Consider the following 26313-nt stretch of genomic DNA (forward strand, 5'->3'; position numbering starts at 1 on the left):
TTTCCTTCCTTCCTTCCTTCTTTCCTTCCTTCCTTCCTTCCTTCCTTCCTTCCTTCCTTCCTTCCTTCCTTCCTTCCTTCCTTCCTTCCTTCTTCTTATCCCTCTCTCTCTCTCTCCCTCTCTCTCTCTCTCAGTTTCCAATCATCTTGTCAGTAAATCCAGTGATGATTTTCATTCCTCATGTGTTCATCTGTTTAACTTCTCAGCAGCTTTCAATACTTGTTGAATATCCCTTCCAAGTTAAAACACTCTCTTACCTTGTTTTTCATAATTTAAGAGTGGTCTGGATCTCTTCCTACCTCTCCGGCTGCTTCCTTAGAATATCATTTACAGGTTCAACCTCTGTCTAGCCATTAAGTGTTAGAATTTGTTGAGGTTCAGTTTTAGCCTTTGTCTTTTTACTTTATATTCTCTCCCTAAGCAGCCTCCTCCAAGCCTATTGTGTTAGATGCCAACTCGACACAGATAACTCCCAAAGTGGTATGTTCAGTTATACCTGTCCTTTTATGTGCAGAACAGCATTGCCAACTTCCTTCCTGACGTTACCTCTTAGGTGTCTCGAAGGGATCTCAAATTACATTTTACTACCTAAGTAAATGGTACCACCGTCCATCTAATTTTATAAATCAGAATTCTTAGGGTCATCCATGATTTCTTCCGTTCCCTCCCTTACCAAAGACACCCCATCCCTGAATCTTAATGTCTTTTCTTAAATGTCTCTACTTCTCTTCGTGTATCTTTCTTGCCCAATATTTGATCATCATCTTTCATGAGGATCTCTGCAGTAACCTCCTGATTAGCTCACTCACACCAGCTCTTGCCCATTGCATCTCCCAGTCCAGACTCCATATGATAGTCAGCATACTCATGTTGATAGAAATACAATATCTATCTGATCATCACAGGCACTCTTGCCCCATCCTCACCCATACACAATTGGAACATTACGATAACAGCTTACTGCTTTAGGATAGAGACAAAAGATTTTAATGGCCTCTAAGGCTACCCCTCCTTCCTCCCAATGCCTCCTCTTGCTCTCTGTTCCTTGTCACTGTGGCCTGCCTTCAGTCTCTTGGACTTAACATTATTTGTTACCCTACAGCCTGTGTGTCATAGGGTAGCCTCCTACTGCAGGATGTTCCCTGTGCCTGAATGCTCCTCCCTCCCCCTGGGTCCTGGCTGTCTGTTCCTTGTCCTCTAGCACTCAGCCAAGTTATTGCTTCTTCAGGAAGTCTTCCCCTTCCCTAGTCTCCCTGACTGGCTCAGGCTGTCCTCTAAGAACCTATGCAGAATATTTGTCATATGTGTAATTTCACACTGTGTTTGTCTAATTGTCTAATTATTTGATTAAAGTCTGTCTGAGGGCAGAGACCAGAGGTGTCTTGTTTCCCATTGTATGCCCATCAGGTGAGCTGGCATAGAGGAGGTGTTTAATAAGTATAGATTGACCAAGTCATTTTGAATCCTCATTTTGACACCAGACATGTTAATCACCCCTCTTAGCTTTGTGTAAGTACCAGATTTGACATGCCTGCCTTTTATGTCTTTATCTTGAAACACTCATAACCAGGTGAGGGCAGTTCTATGCCATAAAACCAGAAAGCTCCTTCCAGTTTGACACTGGTTCTATTTAAGTTCCCTTTTACTAAGATAAATAACTGATAACAAATAGCAAATAGTAAAGTTTCTATTTGCCATCATTTATCGTTTATCTGAGTTTCTCAAAACCTACTTTTACCCTTAGATGAATTCAGAAGCCTTCCCACACATCTTCCAAAAAAATCAATGACTAGGACTCAGAGTGGAAAGAACAATAGAAACTTATAATATAGTGCTGTGATAGAACTGGCAGCCAGTAATAACTTCTGGGAGAAAAGTGAATATACATTATTGGCTTGTGTGTGTTTTATGGTGGCGTGAAGACAGACAGACCCTTGTTTGGAGATGCCCCAGGGAGAAATGCTGCTAATAACCTCCCCCCACAGACCCATATTTCACTCCAGAACAGAGTGGAAAAGTGGTGTGGATATTCCACTTTTTTTTCCCCTGAAGTAAGTCTTTCTATTATATAAGTGATAGAAAAATCACCGGGGAAAGTATTAGTTGTGTGGTTCAGGGCTGTGCAGAGAGAACAGTAAATGTGAATATCCTGAAGATGGGGGGGGGGGGGAGGGAGGATTTTAATTAAGTATGGTAAAGGTTGGCTGGGCCTGAGATTACAGACTCAAGTGGGTTAAACTGCCGTGGAATGTAGTTCCAATATTGGCTCAGACATTCAATATGCACGTATACTTTGACCCAGCAATTCTACTTCTAGGAATCTTACAGAAATACCAGCATAAGGATATTTACCTATCTACACACACACACACACACACACACACACACGTACACGTGATCATGTAACATTCTATGCTAATAGGGAAAATTAGAGACAATGTAAGTGTTGCCATCAATAGGGGATTAGCTAAATAAATTAATTTACACTCACACTGTGGAAAGGTGGGAGGCCATTAGGAAAATGAAGTTTATCTGTATGTAGCTACAGACAGAGAAAATCTTGTTGAGTAAAAAAAGCAAGATGTGGCAAAAGGCAATAATCACAGTTATGATCATCAATATTTACAGAGTGCTTATGACATGCCAAATACCCTTCTAAGAGTCCTTCATATATTCATTCATTTAATCCTCATTATAATTTTAAGAGGTGGGTACTCTTGCTATCCTCATTTGTACACAGGAGGATACCGAAGCATACAGACATTAAGCAACTTGCTCAAAGTCACACAGCTGGAGGCAGTATGGTTCCATACTCCAAGCTCCTAACCCATAGGGGATGGTGGGGGCGGGTTGTTTTTTGGTTTGGTTTTGGTTTGGTTTTTTGTTTGCTTGTTTTTGGTACAAGGCCAGATAGTAAATATTTTCAGCTTTGTGAGCCATATGGACTCTGTTGGAGCTACTCAGCCCTGCTGTCATGGTATAAAAACATCCATGATTCCTACTATGAGCACAGTTTTTCTTTAAAAAAAAAAAGGTACATATGTGTGCATTTTCAGATGTGGAAAACGGTTTGGAAGCATGAAAACCAAACTATTACTAGTTATTATCCCAGAAGTGGGCTGCATATATCACGTCACGTTATCTGCATCCATATAATCGAAAGTTCACTCTTTAAATTGAAAAACAGCAAAAGAGCCTCAAGGCATACCTCTATCCTCTTCTTACCCATTGGAGATTGCTTTTTACCTCAAGTTTTAGAGTGTCTTTTGCCTTGAGAAACAAGGCAAATATATGGGTAATAGGAGTAGAAACCCCTATAAGTAAGGTTGCCAGATTTAGAAAAAAATACCAATGCACCATTAAGTTTGAATCACAGATAAACCACAGTTATGTGTTGTTTATCTGAATTTCATACTTAATGGTTCATCCTGCATTTTTTAAAGTTTATTTATTTATTTTTGAGAGAGAGAGAGAGGGAGTGTGAACAGGGGAGGGGCAGAGAGAGGTTGGGGGTGGGGGTGGGGAAGAGGATCCGAAGTGGGCTCTGTGCTGACAGCAGACAGTCTGATGCAGGGCTCGAACTCACCAACCACGAGATCATGACCTGAGCCCAAGTTGGAAGCTTAACCGAGTGAGCCATCCTGGCGCCCCCATCCTGTATTTTATCTGGCATTCCTACCCATAGGACCGCGTTTCTTACTGTGATGACGTACACTGTTCCCAGATGTCTGCTCAGCCTTGCCTTCACTATTGCCCATGTAAACTCATCCGGTACATTTCACATCCACCTGATCGGGCTCTCTGACAGGTGGAGATACAGCTGCGGCTGCGAGTTCCCCAGGTCGGCCACTATGTGGTGGTGGTGGAGTATTCCATGGGAGCAGACCAGCTGTCTGTGGTTGCTGTGCACATGCAGAGCCCTGGGTCAGTCCTGAGAGGCCAGGTGAACATCTACAGCTGCATGTACAGGTAATCAGTCCTGCCCTGGGGGATCCCTTTGTTCCTGAACGATCAGGAGGTCAGCTTTGGGAACTTTGGTTTTTATCTGGATTGGGATGTTGTTTCCTTTTTGAGGCTGATCTTGAAAACAAGCAGGTGACCGTGCTGTCTGGTGTCACCCCCAGTGTGAGTACTGGGAGACTTCTCTGTGGGCATCCTCTTGAAAATGTTGCATTTTCTTGAAAAACTGTGTATTCTACTCACTCCTTTTGCTCAGATTCCCAGGAAGCAGCACGACCTTTTTATTTTATTCTCTGTCACCCCTGTGTGGTGCAGTGAAGTCAGTGTTCTCACTTCACATGCTGTGTAGAGCACCTGGGTGCGTGGAATAGGAGAAAAGACTCTGTCTCTGTCACAACCGCCTTCCCAACATGCCCTTCAGAAACTGGGAATAATTGATGTTTGAGGATCATCAGGTGAAAAATAATTAACCAAAGATTTTATTTTTTTTAATGCTTATTCATTTTTGAGAGAGAGTTTGCAGCTGGGGAGGGGCAGAGAGAGAGGGGGACAGAGGGTCCAAAGTGGGCTCCCCACTGCCAGCACAGAGCCAGATGCAGGGCTCGAACTCACAAACTGTGAGATTGTGACCTGAGCCAAAGTCCGATGCTTAACTGACTAAGCCACCCAAGTGCCCCTAGCCAAAGATTTTAAAATTCACCCTGTTTAAGTTACTGTCTTCCAAGAACCTTGGCAAAGATTTATTAAAAGTTGTTTTTTTGTATAATATTTCAAGATATATGCAAATGTTCAGAATATGCTTTAATTAAAGAATCAGCTCAAGGGGTGTTTCCAACATGAAATTAATTGTATAATAAATGGCACGGAAGTCAGTCTCTTCAGACAGCAGGTGGCAAACTGCAATGAACCCACCCAGTTCTTGGCCAAGGCCTTGGACATTTTATTACCACTACTTGCCTATGGCTTTTTGTCAAACTTCAAATGACCTGAAGTAGTTGGACATTTTCCCTGTTTTGCAAATAAAAGAACATATGAAAAGAGTTACTTTTAGGAACTTAGAATGGAAACTTTTATGAGACTTGATGAAATGGTTATTGAATTAACATCATGCTGTCAGCAACCCTAAAAAAGCAGCTGTGAGGGCTTCTTTGAAAAATCATTTAAAAAATCTCATCAGCCCTTTTCTCTGGGGTGATGATAAAACAAAAACAAAAAAACAAAAAAAAAACCCAAAAAACAAAAAAAACCCACAAAAAAACAAAGGACATAATTGCATTTGGATTTTTAGTAGGAGTACCAGATGGGCCAAAAAAGTTCTCCAGAATGTTCTATCATTATCTGAAAAACGTTAGTTTGATCTGTGGATGACATCAGCAACCATTGGAATGTACACTCCTAGGTGGGTGGGTCACCTCACCACCTGAGTCCTGGAGACTGTTGGCCACAGGGCTGGGGCAGGGCTCCTCTGTACCCTGTTCCTCCAAGTCCACCCTCTGGTTCAGCTCTCTGACTCAGCTTTCCAGATCATATTGCTTGATCCCTGCTCCACAGGATACAAGGTGGTGATGGCTGAGAGCCCAGTAGGAAACACTGCTGATGTCCCTGGTGGCTCTCTGAACCATCTCAGAAGAGGCTGAGAACATCTGTGCCAAGCAGAGAAGTGTTTTCAAAGCTCAGGAAAGAATGGTCACCTTTCCAGGGTTCCATAAGCCACGAGCTTGGTTTCATGACCTCTGTCTGGATGGCATTTGGGGAGGAGAACTGTGCGGTATTCCGCAGATCGTTTTGGCTCTGGACATGACAGCCCCAGGTTCTTCACCAGGGACATTAGAATCCCAAGACAGTATTGTATTAGACTAGGACTTCCTTCTAATGTATTTGACCATTTCCAGGAAAGTCTTGAGGTATTATTTCAACTCCTCTAAAATATTTCCTTCTTCTCTACTTTGGCTGTCATGTGACTGAGTGAAAATGAACAGGCTATTAGTACTGGAGTCCAAAAATATGGTGCAATTGGAAAATATTTGACCCATAAAAGCCTATTTCACATGACAGGCCCTTTCGACACTGCAGCTTTTCCTGCCGAGGGTTGAACCTTTCCCAACATTCTCGAGTGAGTTCTAATGGTGTTATTTTAAAAAATATCCCAACAGAAAAGTCGCGGTGCTAATTAAAATACCACTTTTCAGAACAGTGTTGTGATAAATATGATCTGCCTTCGGTAAGAGAGGTGATCACTCATGATGAAATCAATCCCGTTATTACCGTTTGTCTATTCTTAGTAAGAATTTTAAAAGGATATGGATAAAACTAAGTCTAAATGAATCACTTAATATATTTAACTCCCAGGATTATGATTGAATCCAAAAGGAATGCACTTTAATTTCATACATGTACACATGCACAAAAGAGAAAACAACACAACTATTCATTGAGTTTCTAACCATGGCTCTGTATATACTATCTCATTTTAATCTTTACCAGAAAGTCATTGCATCAATCTTTTCAAACATCTCTCAGTCATTTCTTCTCAGAGATAGATATAGTTTGTCTCTAGTTTCCAAATTGTATTTACAGACAGAAAAGTCGCTACAGAATATGAAGTCAGAAACATTTCTCCGAAAATACTTCCTTTAGGGGTTGTGCCCTTAGAGTGTGTTCTTTGGTTCCAAACCATGACCTTTGAAATGTTCCTGAACTCCGTATTTCACCTGATGGGGTGGAGGTAAGGAGCGTAGCTGGTACAATGAGGAAGGAAGGATGCGGAGGGCAGACTGCTTGCAAAGGCAAGCTCTGGTTTCTCATGGCTGGAGAAAGGCCAGCCCTAGAGCTGACATGGTGTGGAATCATCGCTGGGAGGCCAGTAGGCATCTTCAGTCACCAATGGCACCAACAATACTGATAAATTTCTCATAGGTTGTGTCTAGGAGATCAGACGTTATTGACCCTGGGACTTTTTCTCCCGATGACTAGACGGAGTATTACATAAAGCTGGTTTGGAAAAGCTGCCCTGAGACGTGCAGCTCAGACCACAGCCGGAAGGTTCTTTCTCTTATATTGCTGGTGGACTGCATACATCCCTCTTAAACTCGTTGTGTAGGAAAATTTGCCGTCAGCAACCTGGTTATAAACAGGAGAAGCTGAAGAGCAGTCAGCTATCCCACGGGGAGGCACAAAGTCAGGGAGACCAGAGAAGTCAGGCTAAGAAAACTTTTTCCTCTTGCAGCATCCTCTGCCGGAGTGTTGTGACTGATGGCAGGAGTCGCATCGCTGTCTATGAACTGTTAGCAGATGCAGACATTCAGCTCAAAGTGCGTGGGGCCCGATTCCTTCTGGTATGCTTCTGTTTTGCCCTTTGAGTTTTAGAAGCATTTTGTTGTTATATGTATATTTTAAAACTTATTAACAATGTTGGCAGTCTTTGTATTACATCTCTAAAATGAACCTGTGAAGAATTGCCAACTTAATGATGTTTTTCCTTCCCATCTAGAACTCTGTCTTGCCTCTTCCTTTACTTGAGCCTTTTTATAGCACTCAGTAAAGTTTGGTCATCACATTTGAACATATCTCACAAAACTCTATTTTATTAATGTTTATCCATTGTTACTATTATGAACGAAGTATCTTTTGTTCTTAATAGGTCCCAGTTTATTATCACGCTGGTATATAGAAATGCACTAGTTACTGCTTATTTTCTTTCCCATTTTTCCATTTTATTATGTCTATTAGCTTCTTGGCAAATTCCTTAAGAATTTTCAAGATTGCAATCACCTGGTATTTCTTTTCCAGACTATTGTTACTCTATCTTAAAAAGTGTAGTATTCAGTTAGTTAGATATATATCGTTAAGAGTTAAAATTGCAAGTTTGGCAGATTAAATACCCTTCATGCCTTCCTTTTAATAGCATGACTTAAATATTGAGAATTATGATAAACACAGGCAGTGGGATCTGGGCTAGGGAGGGGTGGCTAGATTTATAATAAATGTCTCAGGGAACAGAAGAGTAACTAAGTATGAAGCAACTTCCTGTCATTGCTAATATTAAGCATGTATCACATTCTGGGAAATGCCAGGCCAGCTTGTTCTGATATGTTTTAAATATTTGTGCTTGACAGTATTAAAAACTTTGAGCCTTCTCTGAAAAATTATCTTGCATTGAGTTGTTAAAAGTTATTACATGAATTATGTAATGACTTAAGACTTTCTTTTTAAAATTGTGACTCTTTCTATAAACATAGCAATCCAAGCTAATCTTAACCTCCTCATCTTTGGAAATTATAACGGGACTGAATCTTTATCTAGTAAGCATAAGTCTGTCCTTTTTGACATAGTCAAATGTCATTCAGAGTCAAATATCATTCAGATGTCTAACTACAATTTAAGCTATGTGAGGGCAGGGGTATTATCCATGTTGGTCTTTTAGGATCCCCTAGTCTCAGTGCCTGGCATGTGCTAGGTGTTCAATAAAAACTTTTATTGAATAGGTTTGTGATCAAGCCGGTAATACAGTTTTGATTAAAATAAAATGTATTGATAAGTAAAAAACTAGCTCTGGAGACAGTTCCTTCAGTGAAGCCCAAATGTGCCTGAGATTTGAGTCCTCCTCTATTAAGAAAGATTATTTGTGGGGTTTTCTTGTTTTTGTTTTTTATTTTTCATGTTTTTTTAAACATCAAGTTTGTTTTTAAATTTTTATTTATTTTTGAGACAGAGAGAGAGACAGAGTGCAAGCAGGGGAGGAGCAGAGAGAGAGGGAGGGAGATAAAGATCCTGAAGCAGGCTGTAGGCTCTGAGCTGTCAGCACAGAGCCCGACATGGGACTCGAACTCATGAACCGTGAGATCATGACCTGAGCCAAAGTCGGACGTTTAACTGACTGAGACACCCAGGCGCCCCTGTTTTTTTTTTTAATGTTTATTTATTTATTTTTGACAGCACAAGAGGGGAGGAGCAGAGTGAGAGGAAGAGAGAGAGAGGACCCAAGTGGACTCCGTGCTGTCAGCACAGAGTCTGATGCACAGCTCGAACTCACAAACTGTGAGATCATGACCTGAGCTGAAATCAAGGGTTGGATGCTTAACCAACTGAACCACCCAGGCACCCCAAGAAAGATTATTTGTAGCAGGAGCTGGAGACAACAGGCTTGAATGGCAGCCTCCCTTGTTGCCTCCCACATTCCCCCTCTCCCTGCCAAGGCATCTGAAGAGCCAGCATCAACCCAGGGCAGGAGAGAGAAACAGGCACCAAAAGTCACTGACAAAGAGTTGTTTTTGAACTTTCATGATTTCATTTATTCATGTGACTATTCCAAGAGCATTTAGGCAGTGATCCTGTATACTAGGAAAGAGGGTTTGTTGTACATAACGATGTCATAGGGAGTGCCTTTCTGCAATGTTTATTACTTTAAAATAACAATGATGATTTCTGTACTTAACAGCTTTTTTAAGAGTATGTTTGACCATACCATTGGCTTTGCTAATAACCATGACGTACCTTTTTGCATTGTATTTGCTCAACAGCATCAAATTTGTATCATACCCATTGAAGAATTCTCAGTTGAATATTTGAGACCTCAAGTCAAGTGCATTGCCAGTTACGGGCAATATGTTAATCAAAGGTAATGAGTTTCCTTCCTTTCTCCCTTGTTGGTGCTCTGAGTGATACTGTAGGACTTGCAAAGCTGTGACTTTATGCTTCCCTTCAGAAGTGATCACAGGCCAAGGTGCTAAAGGCTGGTGATCGCTTAAAAGAAAAAATCAGCTAACTCATTTCCCCTGGCAGTCTTTCCAGAATTTCATAGTCTTAGGAAGCTGACAGAGTAGCAACTGAGGGAAATGGTTAAGCTTTTCCCTCAACAGTACTTACTGACTTGTGTTCTGAGCCCTCCCAAAGGCTCACTTTGTTCTCACCCTTTAATGTTTGTGTCTGAAGCTCTTCATTAAAAAAAAAAAAAATCATGGGGGCACCGGGTGGCTCAGTCAGTCGGGCATCTGACTCTTGGTTTCGGCTCAGATCACGATCTCTCGATTTCATGAGTTTGAGCCCCGCATCGGGCTCTATGCTGATGATGCAGAGCCTACTTGGGATTCTCTCTCTCCCTCTCTCCCTCTGACTCTCCCTCACTCACACTGTCTCTGTCTCTCTCAAAAATAAATGAATAAATTAAAAAAAAATTTTAAATCATGAAAATAATGACCCACCTCACTATGTTATGAGAATTAGCTAACCAGTGACTATCGGGGTTTGGGGAGGGTTGTTTTGTTGTAGATTCAGAAATAACTTACAGACACAGTCATGAAATCTTAGCATATGGTTAGGGCTACAGCAACCACCAAGACAGGGAAATCTAGCTGTGCCTGAAAGAAACGATGTGCATTTGTCCTGTTTGTTTTTGTATAATTTTATGTCAACATGTTTGTTTAGAGGTGAATAATAATGTTTCATTGCATCACTCCATTTAACATGAATTTTAGTTCTAGAAAGGAAAGTTTTGTTAAGTTTCTTTCTCTCTGGTTACTATTTTTCAAAATTAAGATTTTATTTCTGTTTTAGCTTACTGTATCAAGCAGGCTCCTGGAATACACTTGGCTAACTGACTACACTGAGTGTCTCTGTCCAAAGATATCCACAGTCCTGTGGTTCTTCCAAGACTGGATCCTTTTGATGTCACACAGTCTTATGCTCACAGTCTACCTCCTCACCAATGGACAGTTCCATTTTTGGTTGTTTTTTTAATATTTTTTTTTCAGTGCTTCTTGTGTCTCCCTGGTTCTCAAAACTCCTCCAACAGCATTAATTTTGGATGTCCCAAGTGGTGAGTCTTCCCTTCTCCTGCCCCAAGATCCTTCACCTTCTGCTGATGTTACTGGAGTCACCTTGAAGGCGCCACAGGTGGGACCCCTCTCGAGTGTGTTGTTTCAAATTCATGGTTCTCAAAGTGTGGCCTTTACCAGAAGCATCTGCATCACTTGGGTACTTGGTAGAAATTCAGGTTTGCAAGCCCACCCCAGGACTACTGAATTAGAAACTCTGGAGGTAGGGGCCAGGAGTATGTGTTTTAATAAATTCTCCAAGGAATTTGCATGTCCATAGAGTTTGAGGACCTCTACTCTCAATTTTGGGGAATCCCTCACATGAGACATCTGTCTAATCCTGTCTATGACCATCCCATCCTGATGTCCTCTTCCTTTTCTGTATCTCTGTCTATGCAGTCGTATGGCAACTTTTCATGGCCCATTTTGTGACACTTCATATTTTCATGGGCTACTGGCATTTAATATTGTTGAGTTTATCACTTGTCTTCCCAAGTTGGAATGCAAGCACTTTCAAAAGCTACTCTGGCTAACAGATTTTTTTTTTAAATAGTTTGCATCCCCAACTATACCAGCAAAATGCCTTTCGGGCAGGAAATTCTCAATCAACATTTATTGATTAATAACCTATAGCATGAAGATGAAATATAGTAAGGGACTATATTTTTTCACTGTAAATTATGAAATTGTAGGACTTACCATTTGTCCTGATATTATATCCTTTTAATCCTAAAGATGGCTCATGTCATTTCACATTGCATCAAGTTAGAAAAATAACAGGATTTGGAGATAAAATTTAATAAGATCCCGTATGGGAAAGGCCACCTAGAATCATAGGGGGAAATGAATTGAAATCATGACAAAGGATTTCTAGGCCTGGCTTTGCTCTTCAATTAGAGTATGACGTTTATCAAATTACCTGCCTTCTTCAAGTCATGATTCTCATCTGAAAGATGAAGATAATCTTTTATTATTGCTGTTTTTCTTGTGTGTGTGTTTTTTGTTTTGGTTTTTGGTTTTTTTTTGAGGGTTTGAAAAGACTCATTACTCACATAGTGAGGTTTTCTGGGGAGAGCAGGGCTCACACTCAAGCTTGAGCAAAAGTTGAGGCATGACTCTGGTCATGTGGTTGGGCTGGGGTGTCGGGAAGGTGGAAGAATCCAAGGTGAGGGCTCCCTTCCCATGGGCTAGAATTAGTGTGCCTTGAACTTCTTGCCCGTGCCAAGGGATGTGCACCCAGGCTTTCTTATGAGCTTGTGCAGGTGTGGGACAAAATATTAAAAATGAGTGATGGGGCTTGACACCTGTCAGGGATCAGACATCCAAAATGGAGTCTGACTCTTCGTTACAGGGTTATTACAAGTAGTTCTTGAGTGCAGGAAACATTTGTGCACAGCCTCTTGGCAAACATTGTGCATTTATGTACCTAAGAGTGAAGTTGTTCAGTGATATGTTTGACTTTGGTAAAAGCTGCCAGACAATTTTCAAAAGTCCTTGTACCAAATTACACTCCATCCAGTACCATTTATGGTTGTACCACCACTGGTTTATCCATTCTGAGTTGTGGGTCATTTGGTTTATTTCCAGTCTTTCTGATTACAAATAGTGCTGCTGTAAACATTCGAGTGAACGTTTTGTGTGATCCTAGGTTTTCACCTCACTTGGGTAAATACCTAGGTGGTTTTGGTTTTTAACCTCTAAATATTCATAATTCTGCAACTTGAAGAGTTTTTTTTCTTTGTTTCCACTTAGAACCAAATGACCCTGAGAGGACTTGTACCACACCTGGGCAGATATGTCATTGTTATCCATTTTTATCAGTCAGCGCACCCAACATTTCCCATGCAGGTGTTTGTGGACGGAGGGCGGCAGTGGGCAGGTGAGCTTCAGGGAGCAGGCGCCATGGCTGATTGCCCGGCTCATCCATGCCTTACTGTGACAGGAACTCCTCTCTTGCTCTGCCCCCAGGTGTCTTCCGTGCCTCTTTTTGCCCCCACACACTTGGCTGCAGGGACCAAGTGATTGCTGAAGATCAGGTTGAGTTTGACATCTCAGAGCCAGAGGTAGCTGTGACTGTGGAGGTTCCAGAAGGAAAGTCCTTAGTGTTGGTATGTTCTTCTTGTCCCTCAGTTTGCCTTGGTCAGCCATTCTGTGTGCCTGTTTGGCTCGTGATGACATCTCCACCAGGGAATTGAAGTCATATTTATAGAAAAATGTTTAAATTTTACGGCTACCTTTAACCAAAAAAAAAAAAAAAAAAAAAGTGACAATTCATGTCAAAGGAAATTAGAACAATACGTAAGTGAATAGGAAGAGAAAAGTCCCCGCAAGAAACTCTGGTGAACAAGAATCTCACTCTACATCAGCCCCTCCTCACTCCTCACCTGACTGGTCTCTTTCTGAAGCATGTAATACTCCTTTGTTCTTGAAGCTTTCTTTTTTGGGCTGCCATAGCTGTTTCTCTCATTTTGTTCTCAATTGCTCTAGTGTTCCTTCAGTGACTTCTTTTTCCCTTTGTCCCTGTATGGTGGCATTCCCTTGGGTTCAATGTGAAGCCCTCTTGTTCTGTCCTTTTTCTGTGGATACTATCATCTGTACCCATTGATTCCATTCTATCTTCTGGGGGAATGACACCACATCTCTGAATTTATCTCTGATATTTTCTGAGCTCCAGGCCCAGTTTGGGACCATCTACTGCATATCTGCATAGCCAGAGACCTTAGGAGTCCCTCAGACTTAAGCCTGTTACTTGCACAACCCCAGGTATCCCCTACCCTGTTCCTTACCTTGGTTGATGGGATCATGGTCACTCAATGCCTGTAAAGGCTTCCAGAGAGCCAGGTAACCTTGTCCAGGCCCTGCTGTGTGACCCTCTAGTTTCTTCCTCATGCTTCCTTCTCTCTCTGAGGATGCCATCTTCCTAGGGACAGGGACCTGGCTTTATGCATTTTATGTCCCCTGTGCCTAGAACACCACCTGGCACATGGTGCTTGGCAAATGCTTATTGATTGACTAACATGAGGGCAGTGAGCTCTCTGTAAGCTGTAAGGTGGTAAATAGTTCACAAAGACATTTGAAATTTCCTATAGCATTCATTACTGGAATAGTCTGATCTGTAGTAAGAGTAAGAGAGCCGAGCAGTACTTTTAAAGCCTAGGGCTGCAGTTATTCATGCTAAAGTGTCTGACATGATGTAAATTTCAGGGCAAGCCACGGTCCGAGTTTCCCCCATTGATCCTGCCATTTTGGTTTGTTCACCTTTAAAAATACAAATTGCAACCTCTGGAGATCCAGAGCCATCCCAGGCATAGATCACATGGGGCCCTGGCAGTCCTAACAGGCTCCTGCTCACCCCTTAGATCTCCTATCCCCACACAGCACTAAGGCTGCCGCTTCTCTGAGCAGGCGCTCTGAGGGACCGGCCCCGGCCCATGCTGTTCCTTACATAGGGACGTGAGTTGAGCCTTTAACACTGGCTTAAAGTAGTTCTTGTGATTCTTTTTTTTCGTGAATCCTGTTTCGGTTGGTCTTGGGCTTAACAGTAAAGAACATGGATCTTAGTGAAGAGAAAATATAATGAATAGCTGTAGGTGTGCCCTGCTGTTGGAAATCCAAAGACACGCTGACAGGTTTCCTTTAGGTCCGTGTTCTGGTGGTGCCTGCGGAGAATTACGACTACCAAATACTTCACAAAAAATCAGTGGACAAATCATTTGAGTTTATCACCAATTGTGGAGCAAACAGTTTTTATATTGAGTAAGTATAACTTTGTGGAGATTCAGAAGGCTCTCCCACATTCCCACTGGGAGCAAGGCCCAGGGTGGGGCTGGCCTTTGGGTCTTCTTCTTCCTGGTGCCCAAGGAGGTGGCAGTGAGTCCTGGGTCTGGGGCGGGAGGTGCTTTCCCTCTGCATACACCATCCCACACCAGACCTTGTCCTGCACATCTGGGCAAGGTTACCGTCCTCAACATCGATCTCTCCAGAGGTTCACCCTCCAAGCTGCGATTCATGGGCTGCTTAGGAGTTTCTTGGCCTCTTTGCTGCTTCCTGTTGTCCAACTCAGATTCCTAAAAGACAACCAGAAGGGGTACTTCCTACTGGGAGAGCACGTCAGCCCGGATTCTCCCTCTCGTTTGCCATCTGATTGAATGAGGAGTGTCACAGAGAGGTTGACTTCCCTGTCCCCTCACCCTGTGTCCCTGAATGCTAAGAGCCTAGGATATTCCCGAGTATCGGTTCCCACTCTTCACTTCTGCAGACACTCCCTGCCCCCTTGGAGGCTTCCTGAGGGACCCAGGAGCTCCAGGTTGCCCTGGTAGGCAAATGTCTCCTGTACAGAAAATATTAAGAGTAAAGGCCCTGAAGTCAAATAACTATGGGTTTGAATGCCTCCTTGGTCACTCTGTAGCTCTGTGGCCTTGGGCATGTTGCTTAACTTCTAGAAGCCTCAGTTGCCTTATCTATGAAATGAGGCTTAGGCCTAACTTGGGTGGTTGTGAGGTTGAGACGTAGGCAAAACTTCTAACACACAGCATTCAATAAATATAGGTACTTTGCCTTGCCTTCCTCTTCATTGTTATTGTTACTGGTATAGACACATATAGGTATAATTTTTTTGGTAACCACTTTATTGAGATATAATTCACATACCATGGAATCCATCCTGTAGGTGAATTTTCACCCTTTTATTTCAGCTATCAAAAGTTCCCACCAGCCAGTCCTGTGATGTGCTCTGGAGTGGATGGGCACAAGGAAGGGTGGCTGTCACTGGCTGTGAATCCAGGGGTGGGATAGTCTCTCATTTCTTCCCAGACTCCAAAGCCAGAGCCCCGTCCCTAAAACACCCTTTGGTGGAGCAAGAGGGAAGGAGAGGTTGGGACTCTTACTGGGCATGCCTCCCGCGATAATACCATGAGTTATTTTGTCTTCACAGCCCCCAGACGGCCTCTGGATTCTGTAAGACCTCTGCCAGATCCCTGGTGGCCCTTTACCACAAGGGTGCACTGCCCTGTGAGTGCCACCCTACTGGGGCCATTGGCCGTCACTGCAGCCCAGAGGGCGGGCAGTGCCAGTGCCAACCCAATGTCATTGGGCGACGGTGTACCCGCTGTCGAGTGGGCTACTATGGATTCCCACGCTGCAAGCGTAAGTGCATGTTTGGGTCATCCAAGGTTGTCTCTGGCCCCAGGTGGGTGATGGTCAGCTAGGACGGGCAGGCCTTTTTTTTTGAGAGAGAGAAAGAGAACGAGGGAGGGATTGAGGGAAAGGAAGAGAGAGGATCCCCAGCAGGCTCCACGCCTAGCATGGAGCCCAACACAGGGCTCAGTCTCAAAGCTGTGAGATCATGACCTGAGCCAGTATCAAGATGAGACACTTAACTGACTGAGCCACCCAAGTGCCCCTAGGGCAGGCTTTCTTGAATTTCACTGTCCTGGAGACTCACCTGTCACCTGGAGATCTTGTGAAAATGCAGATTCTTATTCAGGAGGCCTGGGTTGGGGGCTGAGAGTCTGCATGTCTTTTAAGGACTCAGATGATGCCCATGCCAATGGTCCATGGACCACATTCTGAGTAGGTAGGTTCTAGAAGAGAAACATTTGTTTTTCCCATGTTATGGGATCCATGCACTTGGCAAAGCAGGTGAGTGTAAAGAGCCTTAAGCATGGAAATATTGGGAGGCTCAATCCCTCTTCCTATCGGAAGCCCTTTCAATTTTTGCAGCCTAACCAGAGTTCAACTGAAATAGGAGGAGGTGGGGCACCTGGTTAGCTCAGTTGATTAAGCATCTGACTCTTGGCTTTGGCTCAGGTCATGATCGCACGGTTCACAAGTTCAAGCCCCACATTGGGCTCTGTGTTGACAGCATGGAGCCTGCTTGGGATTCTCTCTTTCCTTTTCTCTCTGCCCCTCCCTAACTCATGCATGCATGTGTGTGCTCTCTCTCTCTCTAAAAATAACTAAATAAAACTTAAAAAAAAAAAAGAAATAGGGGGGAAGGGCCAGAGTCACAGGAGCATAGTACTGTCTGAATGGGAAGCCCAGGGAATTTTATCTAAGAACCATCTTGTGGCCCGAGATGCTGGGTCAGCATAGGCCATGTGCAGTGAGAGGTCCTGGTGTAGTGCACACAGAGTCCTCTCCTGGAGATCAGCCGATGCCTAATGGGGGTCCTGCTGCTGTATCATGCCCTGACCTTGAGCTCAGTGCACTAGGGTGATGTGGAGGCACTTCAGGGAGCCTGTGAGGAACAGGACCCTCTGACGAATGAGAGGTGTCTCATTAGAATGGCTTGTAACTGCAGCTAGGTGGGTTCCTTTGAGTACCTGTCTCGGTGCCAGTGGGTCCAGCTGTGCCTCACACTGTGTCTGCCATGAGCAGGTGGTATGGTTGGTCTTGGCTCCAAGAAAGATACCTTTCAGATCTACCATGCTCAATAATGGCCATAGTGAAGAAAAAGTGAGACATTTCTCCCAGACCCTTAGAAGCTTCTGGAAATCCTGGTAGTTGGTGAAGTCCTGCTGGTGGCCAGGTGGTGTCTAACCCTTACACCATGTCTCTTTATTCCCTGGCCAGCATGCAACTGTGGCCGGCGCCTTTGTGAGGAGACGACGGGGAAGTGCCTCTGCCTTCCCTACACGGTCGGGCCCCAGTGTGAGGTGTGTGACCCGCATTCCTTCAGCTTCCACCCCCTGGCTGGCTGCGAAAGCTGCAACTGTTCCAGGAGGGGCGCCATTGGGGCGGCCACCCCGGAGTGTGACAGGGACCACGGGCAGTGCAGGTGAGCTCAGGTGGATTCGCCTGTTAGGGCCTATTATAGGAAGATGTCATCCGCACGCTCCAGTCACCATTACTTCCCGTGTCTCACAGCTCCAAGGACTGCACTGTGTTCACCTCAGGGTGGAGCTCCCCACCGAATGGGCTGTGGTGTGTGGAGTAGCGGTCCCCTCGGACCTGGGGAGCCTGGGGAGGTGGATGGCCAGTCGCCTGAGGTCACACAGCCTTACCCATTCACTCCAGTGTTGTTCTCAGTGTGTCCCATATGTATGCATAATTAAGTTATCATTTCTTCCACTGTGTCACCTTGTGGTGAGCACTAGCCATTTGTATTTAGGTTTGGGCTCCAAATCTTCATTCTAGGGTAAGCGGGCAGGTTTGTTGAGGACAGTGCATGCATGACAAGGTCCAAAGCCCCCAGGCCTGCCATCCTGTCTCAGACAGGCAAGCTCGAAGCGGGGCTGGGGCCTCCACAGTGGGCCTTGGTTGGGGGTAGACAGGCAAAATAGGTAGGTATACTCTAGAGAGCCTGACCTGAGAGTGGGGCTGCGTGGGGACTAACCGAGAGGTCCAGCGACTGATAAGAAACAGTGGCCGAGGTCAGCTCCCGCAGACACTGCATTGCTAAGAGGTTCTGCTCAGCAGGTTGAGCTCTCATTGGAAACTGGAGGCCAATGTCACCTGATTGCATGTCGTCAACCTGATCTCAGCAGGACTGGTGAATGGCCACAAGGGATGAAGGCTAGATCCAGTCTCCTAGGAGCACAAGCTGGAAAGAGTGGAGCAGGAGGTTATGTGGCAGGAAGACTGAAGCAGAGCCACCACATTCCAGGTCCACGTGGCAGTGTGCAGGAGCAAGCAAGCGTAAGGGGCGTCACCCGCCCTATACTCCCACCCATGACGGGGAATGGATGGTTTGGAGTCCATGCCTGTGATCTGGGTGCGACAGGCCAGACAGTGGCGGGGGCACGGTTGCTGCTGGTGGCAGGCATCCGTGACTGTAGTTCACGAGCGGCTGTGTTAGTTTCCTGTAGCTGCTGTAACAAATTATCACAAATGGGATGACTTACAACAATAGAAAGTTATTTACTTATCGTCAGGCTAAGAGCCCAAAATCAAGGTGTTGACAGTGTCATGCCCTTTTTGAAGTCTCTGGGAGGGACTCTGTTCCAGGCCTTTCTCTTACCTTCTAGTGTTGCCAGCAGGTCTTGGAGTTGCTTGGCTTATAGATGCATGACTCCAGTCTCTGCTCTTCACATTTTCTGTGTTTTGCTCTTCACATTCTCCTCTGTGTATGTGTCTCTTATAAGGACACAGTCAAATTGGATTAGGGCCACCTTACTCCCGCATGACCTCATCTTAACTTGACTATGTCTGCAAATACCCTAGTTCCAAACTTCTCAGGTCCTGGCGATTAGAACTTGAACGCATCTTTTTGGGGGAGAAAATTCAACTGTCTATAGCAGCCTAAGGAAGGACCCTTGACCACACCTTTAATTGTTGCCCGGGTGCCTAACAGCTCCTTTGTGCTACAGGAAGGGAAGCTGAGTGACAACCTGAGTCATGAAACATTCTGAGTCTTTAAAACCACATGTGTGAGTCCCCCTTGAATCAGCTCAGTTGCTCATTCTTCTCAAACCAGGAGCCTAAACTGAGTGTGATTTGCACAACGAATTTGGAGGTGATATTCAGTGTTTTCTCACCACCATTAGTTAACATTACATCAGGTTCTGTTCCCTCCAGTACTTAAGCTGTTCTCTGGAAGGAAGTCAGGCACTTAGTTCATTACTGAAGATGCTACATTGGGTGTCGAATGCGCCCATGGGCCTGTGAAAACGTCTGACTTATTTCCAGTTAATTACTGACGTAAGAAGACAATGGCACTTAGGGTGGAATCACAGACTTCCACCAGCACCTGTAGGAATGCAGGAATGCTAAAGAACAGAAGACACACTGTGCCCAGGAGATGCTTATAGGCTTGTGGCTAGAGAAGGTGGAGAAGCAGGAAGCTAAAAGGGCCTCTCGGCACCGATCACGACCCAATGAACTTTATAGAAAGGAGAGAGAGAAGCAAAAGAGGTGTATGATCCTATGACTTCGTTACTGACCTAGATTTGCTTCTCCAGGGAAAATTGCCTCCATTCCCCCTCTTTCAACCCTTGGTCCAAAAAAGTAGCTGGACAAATGCCAGAATCATGTAGATTTGCTCTCTCACATGGCCATCACTACCTCATTTCAGCTGGGCTATTTGGTATTCCTTTCCACATCTCCTCTCCTGACCTCTTTATTTCATATAGCTGGCTTTTTTTCCTCTATTCTTTCATTGATGGGTGTCATTTTCCCTCTGGAGGCTAACAGCCCCACTACACTTTTCATCTTGTTCTTTTCTACCTCTCCCAAAGGCCTTCTTCCCTCAAATAGCAATTGTTGCACTGTTATTTTCTACTACTCCCTTACCACTGGCATCTCCCTTTTTATGTTCCGTAGCTGCCAGTTTCCCTTTCTTGAAATACAAAACCCTCTTATAGACAGCAAACTGACAGCCAGTCATAAACATTTAATGCCAGAGCTCCAGAGTATTTGTAAATAAAATGTGTGGCTCTCAATGGAAACATCCACAAGGATAGGGAAGATGGAATATTTCTCTCCATGAAGCCAAAACAGCAACACCAACAAGGTCTTCCATCTTGGTATGATAAGTGGTCATGGAAGAATTAGAACAACAGTTGAAAGACAGTTATCCAAGCCAGTCTGTTGCTGCTGAAACACTGTCTAAAACACACACAAATATCCTCAGATATCTCCTAGAACATCCACCAGACCAAAGGAAACCATAGAATTAGGACTGGTTTCAGAAAAGGAAATCCAGGGTGTTATAAAAAAAGCAAACAGGTTGAATTAGGAATAGTTATTTTTGTTTTGATGTATTTGAAGGACAAATCAAAGGAAATAATTCAGTGTCTTTTTGTTGAATTGGTTTGTGTGAATCCTTCAGCATGAAGAGTATCTGACAAATAAGCAGGATGAACGAAAGGGGAGGTCTTAGCAGTAAAATCTTCTGCTCATTTGGAACACCTGGGTGGCTCAAGTCAATCAAACATCCAACTTCGGCTCAGGTCATGATCTCACAATTCGTGGGTTCGAGCCCTGTGCTGGGCTCTGTGCTGACAGCTTGGAATCTGGAGCCTGCTTCGGACTCTGTGTCTCCCTCTCTCTCTGCCCCTCCCCTGCTCATGCTCTGTCTGTCTCTGTCTCTCAAAAATAAATAAACGTTAAAAAAAAATCCTCTGCTCACTCAAGAGGCATAGCAGGAATCTGGAGATAAAAAAAAAAAGCTGAGAGAACAAGGTTTTGTCTGAACAGGATAAGCAATGCATGACCTAGAGGATGTGAAACTCAGGGAAGAGCAGGAGAGGAAGATAAACAAGGGTGTGCAGAATGGTTATCAGGGAGGGAGAGTGCTGGCCGAGGATGGAGCCCAGGATTCTGTAGTGGCCTCAATCACAGCTGTGTGAAGAAACTTTTAAAGTCCTAAATACTGAAAACATTATAGTTAAATTAAAACAAAACTTACTAAGCCACAAAATAAGTGTGTGGCAGACCAACAGAGTCCTGTTTTTCCATAATGACTACTTCGGCTTTTCTTTCGAAAGCTGAACATACAAGTAAAAAGTTTGGGGCTGGGGGGCACCTGGGTGGCTCAGTCGATTAAGCGTCCGACTTCGGCTCAGGTCATGATCTCACAGTTCATGAGTTTGAGTCCCGCATCAGGCTCTGTGCTGACAGCTCAGAGCCTGGAGCCTGCTTCAGATTCTGTGCCTCCCTCTCTCTCTGCCCCTCCCCTGCTTGTGCTCGATCTCTCTCTCTCTCTCTCTCTCAAAATAAATGAATTAATTAATTAAAAAAAAAGAGTCTGGGGCTGAGATGGAAGTTTGGGATTGGTTAGAGTAACTGAGGACCCCAAGGAGTAGGCGTGGCCACCCAGGAGGAAGCACCAGGTGTGGGTTCTGCAGGGGGTACCTTTGTTTCATTGTTGAAGGCAAAGGAACCAAGGAGATGGAGAAGCAGTTTTCAGGCAGGAGGCAGAGAGGAATTCTCTGTCTGAAAAAGGGAGAATTCTAAAAGGGGGTAACTGGTCAACAGAATAAATTGCTGCAAACAGAACCTCACACATGGTTTCTCAATCCTGCTGCCACAGAAAAAGGAAATCAAGAATACATTAAAAGTTGGAAAAATGCATTGAGGCACCATCTGTGATAGATAAATAGATTTACCATAATATTTTAGGTAGAAATTATAAGGGGGTGTTTAACAAAGTTTCACTAGCCAATGACAATTCAGTAGATTGAAAAATTCCTAACTCAGGACAAAGGCATACTGTGTAGTTCTGCCCAAGCCCAAGGAAAAATTCAACAGGAATGGGATCTCATTGGCCTGTATCACACCTAAACCAAGAGGTGAAATTGGTTCTCTTGACCTTACCAAAGAGACTGTAATAACCTGATGGGATGACATATCTCTCCATGATCAAAGTACATTTGTCATGAAAGGGCCCTTGACAGATAATGCAAGAAATACTTTCAGTTTATTATGACTATAAATTGCACAAATTGCTCATGATAATTACACTGTTTATGCTGAAAAAGCTCTGGATTACCTAAAGGATTTTTTTTTTAATATGAAATTTATTGTCAAATTGGTTTCCATACAACACCCAGTGCTCATCCCAACGGGAGCCCTCCTCAGTGCCCATCACCCACTTTCCCCTCCCTCCCACCCCCCCATCAACCCTCAGTTTATTCTCAGTTTTTAAGAGTCTCTTATGGTTTGCCTCCTTCCCTCTCTGTAACTTTTTTTCCCCCTTCCCCTCCCCTATGGTCTTCTGTTAAGTTTCTCAGGATCCACATAAGAGTGAAAACATATGGTATCTGTCTTTCTCTGTATGACTAATTTCACTTAGCATAACACTCTCCAATTCCATCCATGTTGCTACAAAAGGCCATATTTCATTCGTTCTAATTGCCAAGTAGTATTCCATTGTATATGTAAACCACAGCTTCTTTATCCATTCATCAGTTGATGGACATTTAGGCTCTTTCCATAATTTGGCTACCAAAGGATTATTTTTTTAGAAAATAATAGAGGGGCGCTTGGGTGGCTCAGTCAGTTAAGTGTCCAACTTTAGCTCAGGTCATGATCTCATGGTTCATGAGTTTAAGCCCCGCATTGGGCTCTGTGCTGAGAGCTCAGAGCCTAGAGCCTGCTTCAGATTCTGTGTCTCCCCCTCTCTCTGCCCCTCCCCTGCTCACACTCTGTGTGTCTGTCTCTCAAAAATAAATAAACATTAAAAATTTTTTTCTAAAAAGAAAACATTAGAGAAAAGAATGATCTTCTCCTCACCCCCAAACAAAATTTCCTGATGGAAATGAAGAATGTGTTTAGAGGAACCTAAAGTTCATGTGAAGGAAATGATCAAAGATGTCTGGAACTTGCAACAAAAAGTAAAAAACCTTTCTCAGTGATACAACAGACCGTCTTGCAGTTATACAGATTATCACAGATCACAAAACTTAAACATTGGAATTTTCAAATTTTATTTCACTGTTTGTAGGTGTTCAAGTTTATCATACTAAAATAAAATGAAACTTACAAATATTAATCTACTTTAAAATAAGTTACAAGAATAATTGTAGCAATCCACAATACTCAATCTCTACTTAAAACTGTTTAGGGGTGGCTGGGTGGCTCAGTTGGTTAAGGACCCGACTCTTGATTTTTGGCTCAGGTCATGATCTCCTGGTTCATGAGATTGAGCCCCACATCAGGCTCTGTGCTATCAGCAAGGAACCTGCTTGAGATTCTCTCTCTCCCTCTCTCTGTCTGTCCCTCCCCCACTCACACTCTTTTTATCTTGCAAAAATAAATAAATAAATAAACATTTTTTAAAAAAAAATTGGTGTAATTTTAGAGACAACTGAGAATAAATTAAGTTGGAACTGTAAAACTGAGCCCTCGACTCACCTTTGTCATTAGCTGACTAGAAGACTGAGCAAGTTACTCTGCCTCGCTGGGTCTGTTTCCTAATCCATTAAAAGTTTGGTAAAATTATCACTACCTTTCTACCTAAATTTAAAATCCTGTTCTAATTCCTCTTCAATCTCTTATTGTAACACAGAAAATATTTTAAAATTATGTTGTATAAATGCCAAAAAATCCATTCTTTTGGCCGACCCTACACTGAGTTCTTAAAGATGCTTCTGTTGATTAAGATTTTGTTTTTAGTAGCAATGCTAATTCAATCTGATATAAGACCATGAAAAAAAACCTTTGCATTGCTTTTAATAATGGAAGATTATGTCATCAGATTCTGTGAACAGAGGAGCTAGAATGTCCTCAGAAGATTCTCTCAATCACTGAAAGATACAAGAAGCTGCAAATCACTGCTTTAAAGAACTAGCATGATGCTGACCCCTTTCAGGCTATCTTGAGATCAATTAAAGGAGATGGCAGTTCACCTGGATGTTCAGTGAAGCCACCTGTACAAATGCACCTTTTCAGAAGAGCAGGAGCAAAAGGAACACCTTTCTGGCAGGGGAGGGATCTCTATCTAGGCGAAGCCTCACAGATTTACCAAATGTTTGTGTTAGATGGAGAAGTAAAATACCAGAAAAGGTCACAGACTTGGCATTCTTGGAACAGAAGTGCTTCTAGCTAGGCAGAGTTCCATTGGCCCTGCCAAATTGGAGAAGCAATTCCTTTGATGCACTTCGTCAGTTCATAGGAATGGTAAATTCCAGGCAGCTTGGGGGGACACTGGGACACGGTGAGCAGGGCGGATGAGTCTCCTACCATGGGGATGGAGCTCAGAGTTTTTACCTACATATTCTCTGTCTTCCTACATCTTCTGTAACACCAGTGTCTTCCTCCATACCCTCTGAATGATCTTTGGCTGTGTCACTGGTTCACTATCCTGCTCCCCAGCCTGAGAGGATGTGTGGTGTGAGTTTGCACAAGGTTGCATCTGCCCTGGCACTCACCATTTGGGTGATCTGAGTCCGTCTCTTCTCTCTCTGCCTAATTTCCTCGTCTATAAAATAGAGATGCTAGAGGCACCTACCTCGTGAAGTTCTTTAGAAGATTAACTATGCTGTGCAGAAACCCTTAGAACACTACCAGATGCACACTAGCCCCAGTATTAGCTATTATTATTGTTTGCCAAGTACTTGGCTGTCTGCCTTCTTCCCTCTATACTTTGTCCTCCTGAAAACCCACCCATTCTCCTGGCTTCTGCCACCCCCTCCTGGATGATTCCAGATCCAGAGCTTCAGTCCTGACCCTTGATGGCTAGCTTATCCTACCTTCATTGTACATCAGTTCAACCTGGGTTCTTTTATTGCTTAATTTAGGGGACCTCAGACAAGTCCCCTAAACTCTTAGAGCATCTGTCCCCTCACATGTATAATGAAGTGTTAGATTAGATGATCTTTTAGGGCCCTTACAACTCCCAAACTCTTTCAACTCTGATTCCATATCTGAAACCCCTGCCATTGTCCTGCCTTTCAAACCATTTCTGCCTTTAAAATATTTTTTTAATCCTACTTACTGGTAGTGGTCTCTTCCCGTCCCCAAAGCCTGAAATCCCAGTATCATCTTAAAATCAACTCCTTTTCCCTATAGTCAATCAGTTGTCAACTTCTGGCAAGATATGTATTATCCCTTTTCTTTCCACGGCTCTCTGCTGCCACTTTGGTTAAGTTCTTTTACCCCCTCATATTTAAATGATAATGGTGGTATCCTCATTGACCTTCCTTTTCCTGGTTTACTGAAGCACTCATTCATTCATTCATTCCTTTTTTGGCGGGGCGGGGAGGCTTAACTGAAAAGGAATATGCTAAGTACACAATTATCCTGGGATTTAAAAATCTATTTTCCCCATAATTTTGTCACTAATACATAGAACTATTAATCTAGTCTACAAAACTTGAGGTAATGTGGATAAATGCATGTATGTTTATGATTTTATCTTCTTGGTATTTTTAACTCAGATGAAACATTTTTCTCAATTACTGTGATTTTTTTTTTTTTTTTTTTTTTGCCTTAAATTCTATTTTGTCAGATATCAGCATGTTTTGTTGCTCAAACTCTATCTAGCACCATCTCCAGTTTGGGTGCTGTGCCTCATGCAGAAGGTACACGTGCCTACTAATAAGAGGTCATGGTCTGACGGGGGAACCTATACTAACCACTAGTGTGCCATGGTGAGGGCCATGTTGTGTGCAGGTTGCCTTGGGGACACATGGAACTGCCAGGTGCCACTTTCATCACATCACTGCACAAGAACCTTTCTCAACAACCTGATAGGATAAAGACTGGCTTTCGTGGTAATATGGCCCCCACCTACCCTAACTTAAGCCTTTTTTCAGCTTTCTTTTCCGACTTGGTTTTCTTACTTCCTCTAAACACTTTATATATGTTCAGTTTTCCAGGTATCCGTTCTCCTTCCCCGTCTTCTGTTATGCATATCCTTCAAGCATTATGTGTTAAAAGCACAAACTTGGGACACACGGGTGGCTCAGTCGTTTATGCGTCCAGCTCTCGATTTCAGCTCAGGTCATGATCTCACGGTTTGTGAGACTGAGCCCTGTGTCGGGGTCTGTGCTGGCCCGTGCGGAGCCTGCTTGGTATTCTCTTTCCCTCTCCCTCTACCCCTCCCCGCTCTCTCTCTCTCTTCCTCTTAAAAATAACCATCTTTATGAAAAAAAGCACA

At 43.5% G+C, this 26313-nt stretch overlaps 1 protein-coding gene across 7 annotated transcripts in view; it reads left to right on the forward strand.

Annotated features, from left to right (window-relative positions):
• LAMA3 (laminin subunit alpha 3) overlaps positions 1-26313 on the forward strand; it is a 269791-nt gene that overhangs the window by 148220 nt on the left and 95258 nt on the right. For all 7 annotated transcript variants that reach the window (XM_027068651.2, XM_027068653.2, XM_053206292.1 and 4 more), the window contains 9 exons: positions 3809-3969; positions 7187-7295; positions 9480-9577; positions 10710-10851; positions 12525-12651; positions 12741-12880; positions 14413-14528; positions 15706-15917; positions 17346-17550. In XM_027068651.2, coding sequence (XP_026924452.2) covers positions 3809-3969; positions 7187-7295; positions 9480-9577; positions 10710-10851; positions 12525-12651; positions 12741-12880; positions 14413-14528; positions 15706-15917; positions 17346-17550 — 1310 coding nt within the window. The remainder of the gene's footprint in view (positions 1-3808; positions 3970-7186; positions 7296-9479; positions 9578-10709; positions 10852-12524; positions 12652-12740; positions 12881-14412; positions 14529-15705; positions 15918-17345; positions 17551-26313) is intronic.

The sequence above is a fragment of the Acinonyx jubatus genome, chromosome D3 (genome assembly GCF_027475565.1).
Source record: "Acinonyx jubatus isolate Ajub_Pintada_27869175 chromosome D3, VMU_Ajub_asm_v1.0, whole genome shotgun sequence".
Taxonomy (NCBI): domain Eukaryota; kingdom Metazoa; phylum Chordata; class Mammalia; order Carnivora; family Felidae; genus Acinonyx; species Acinonyx jubatus.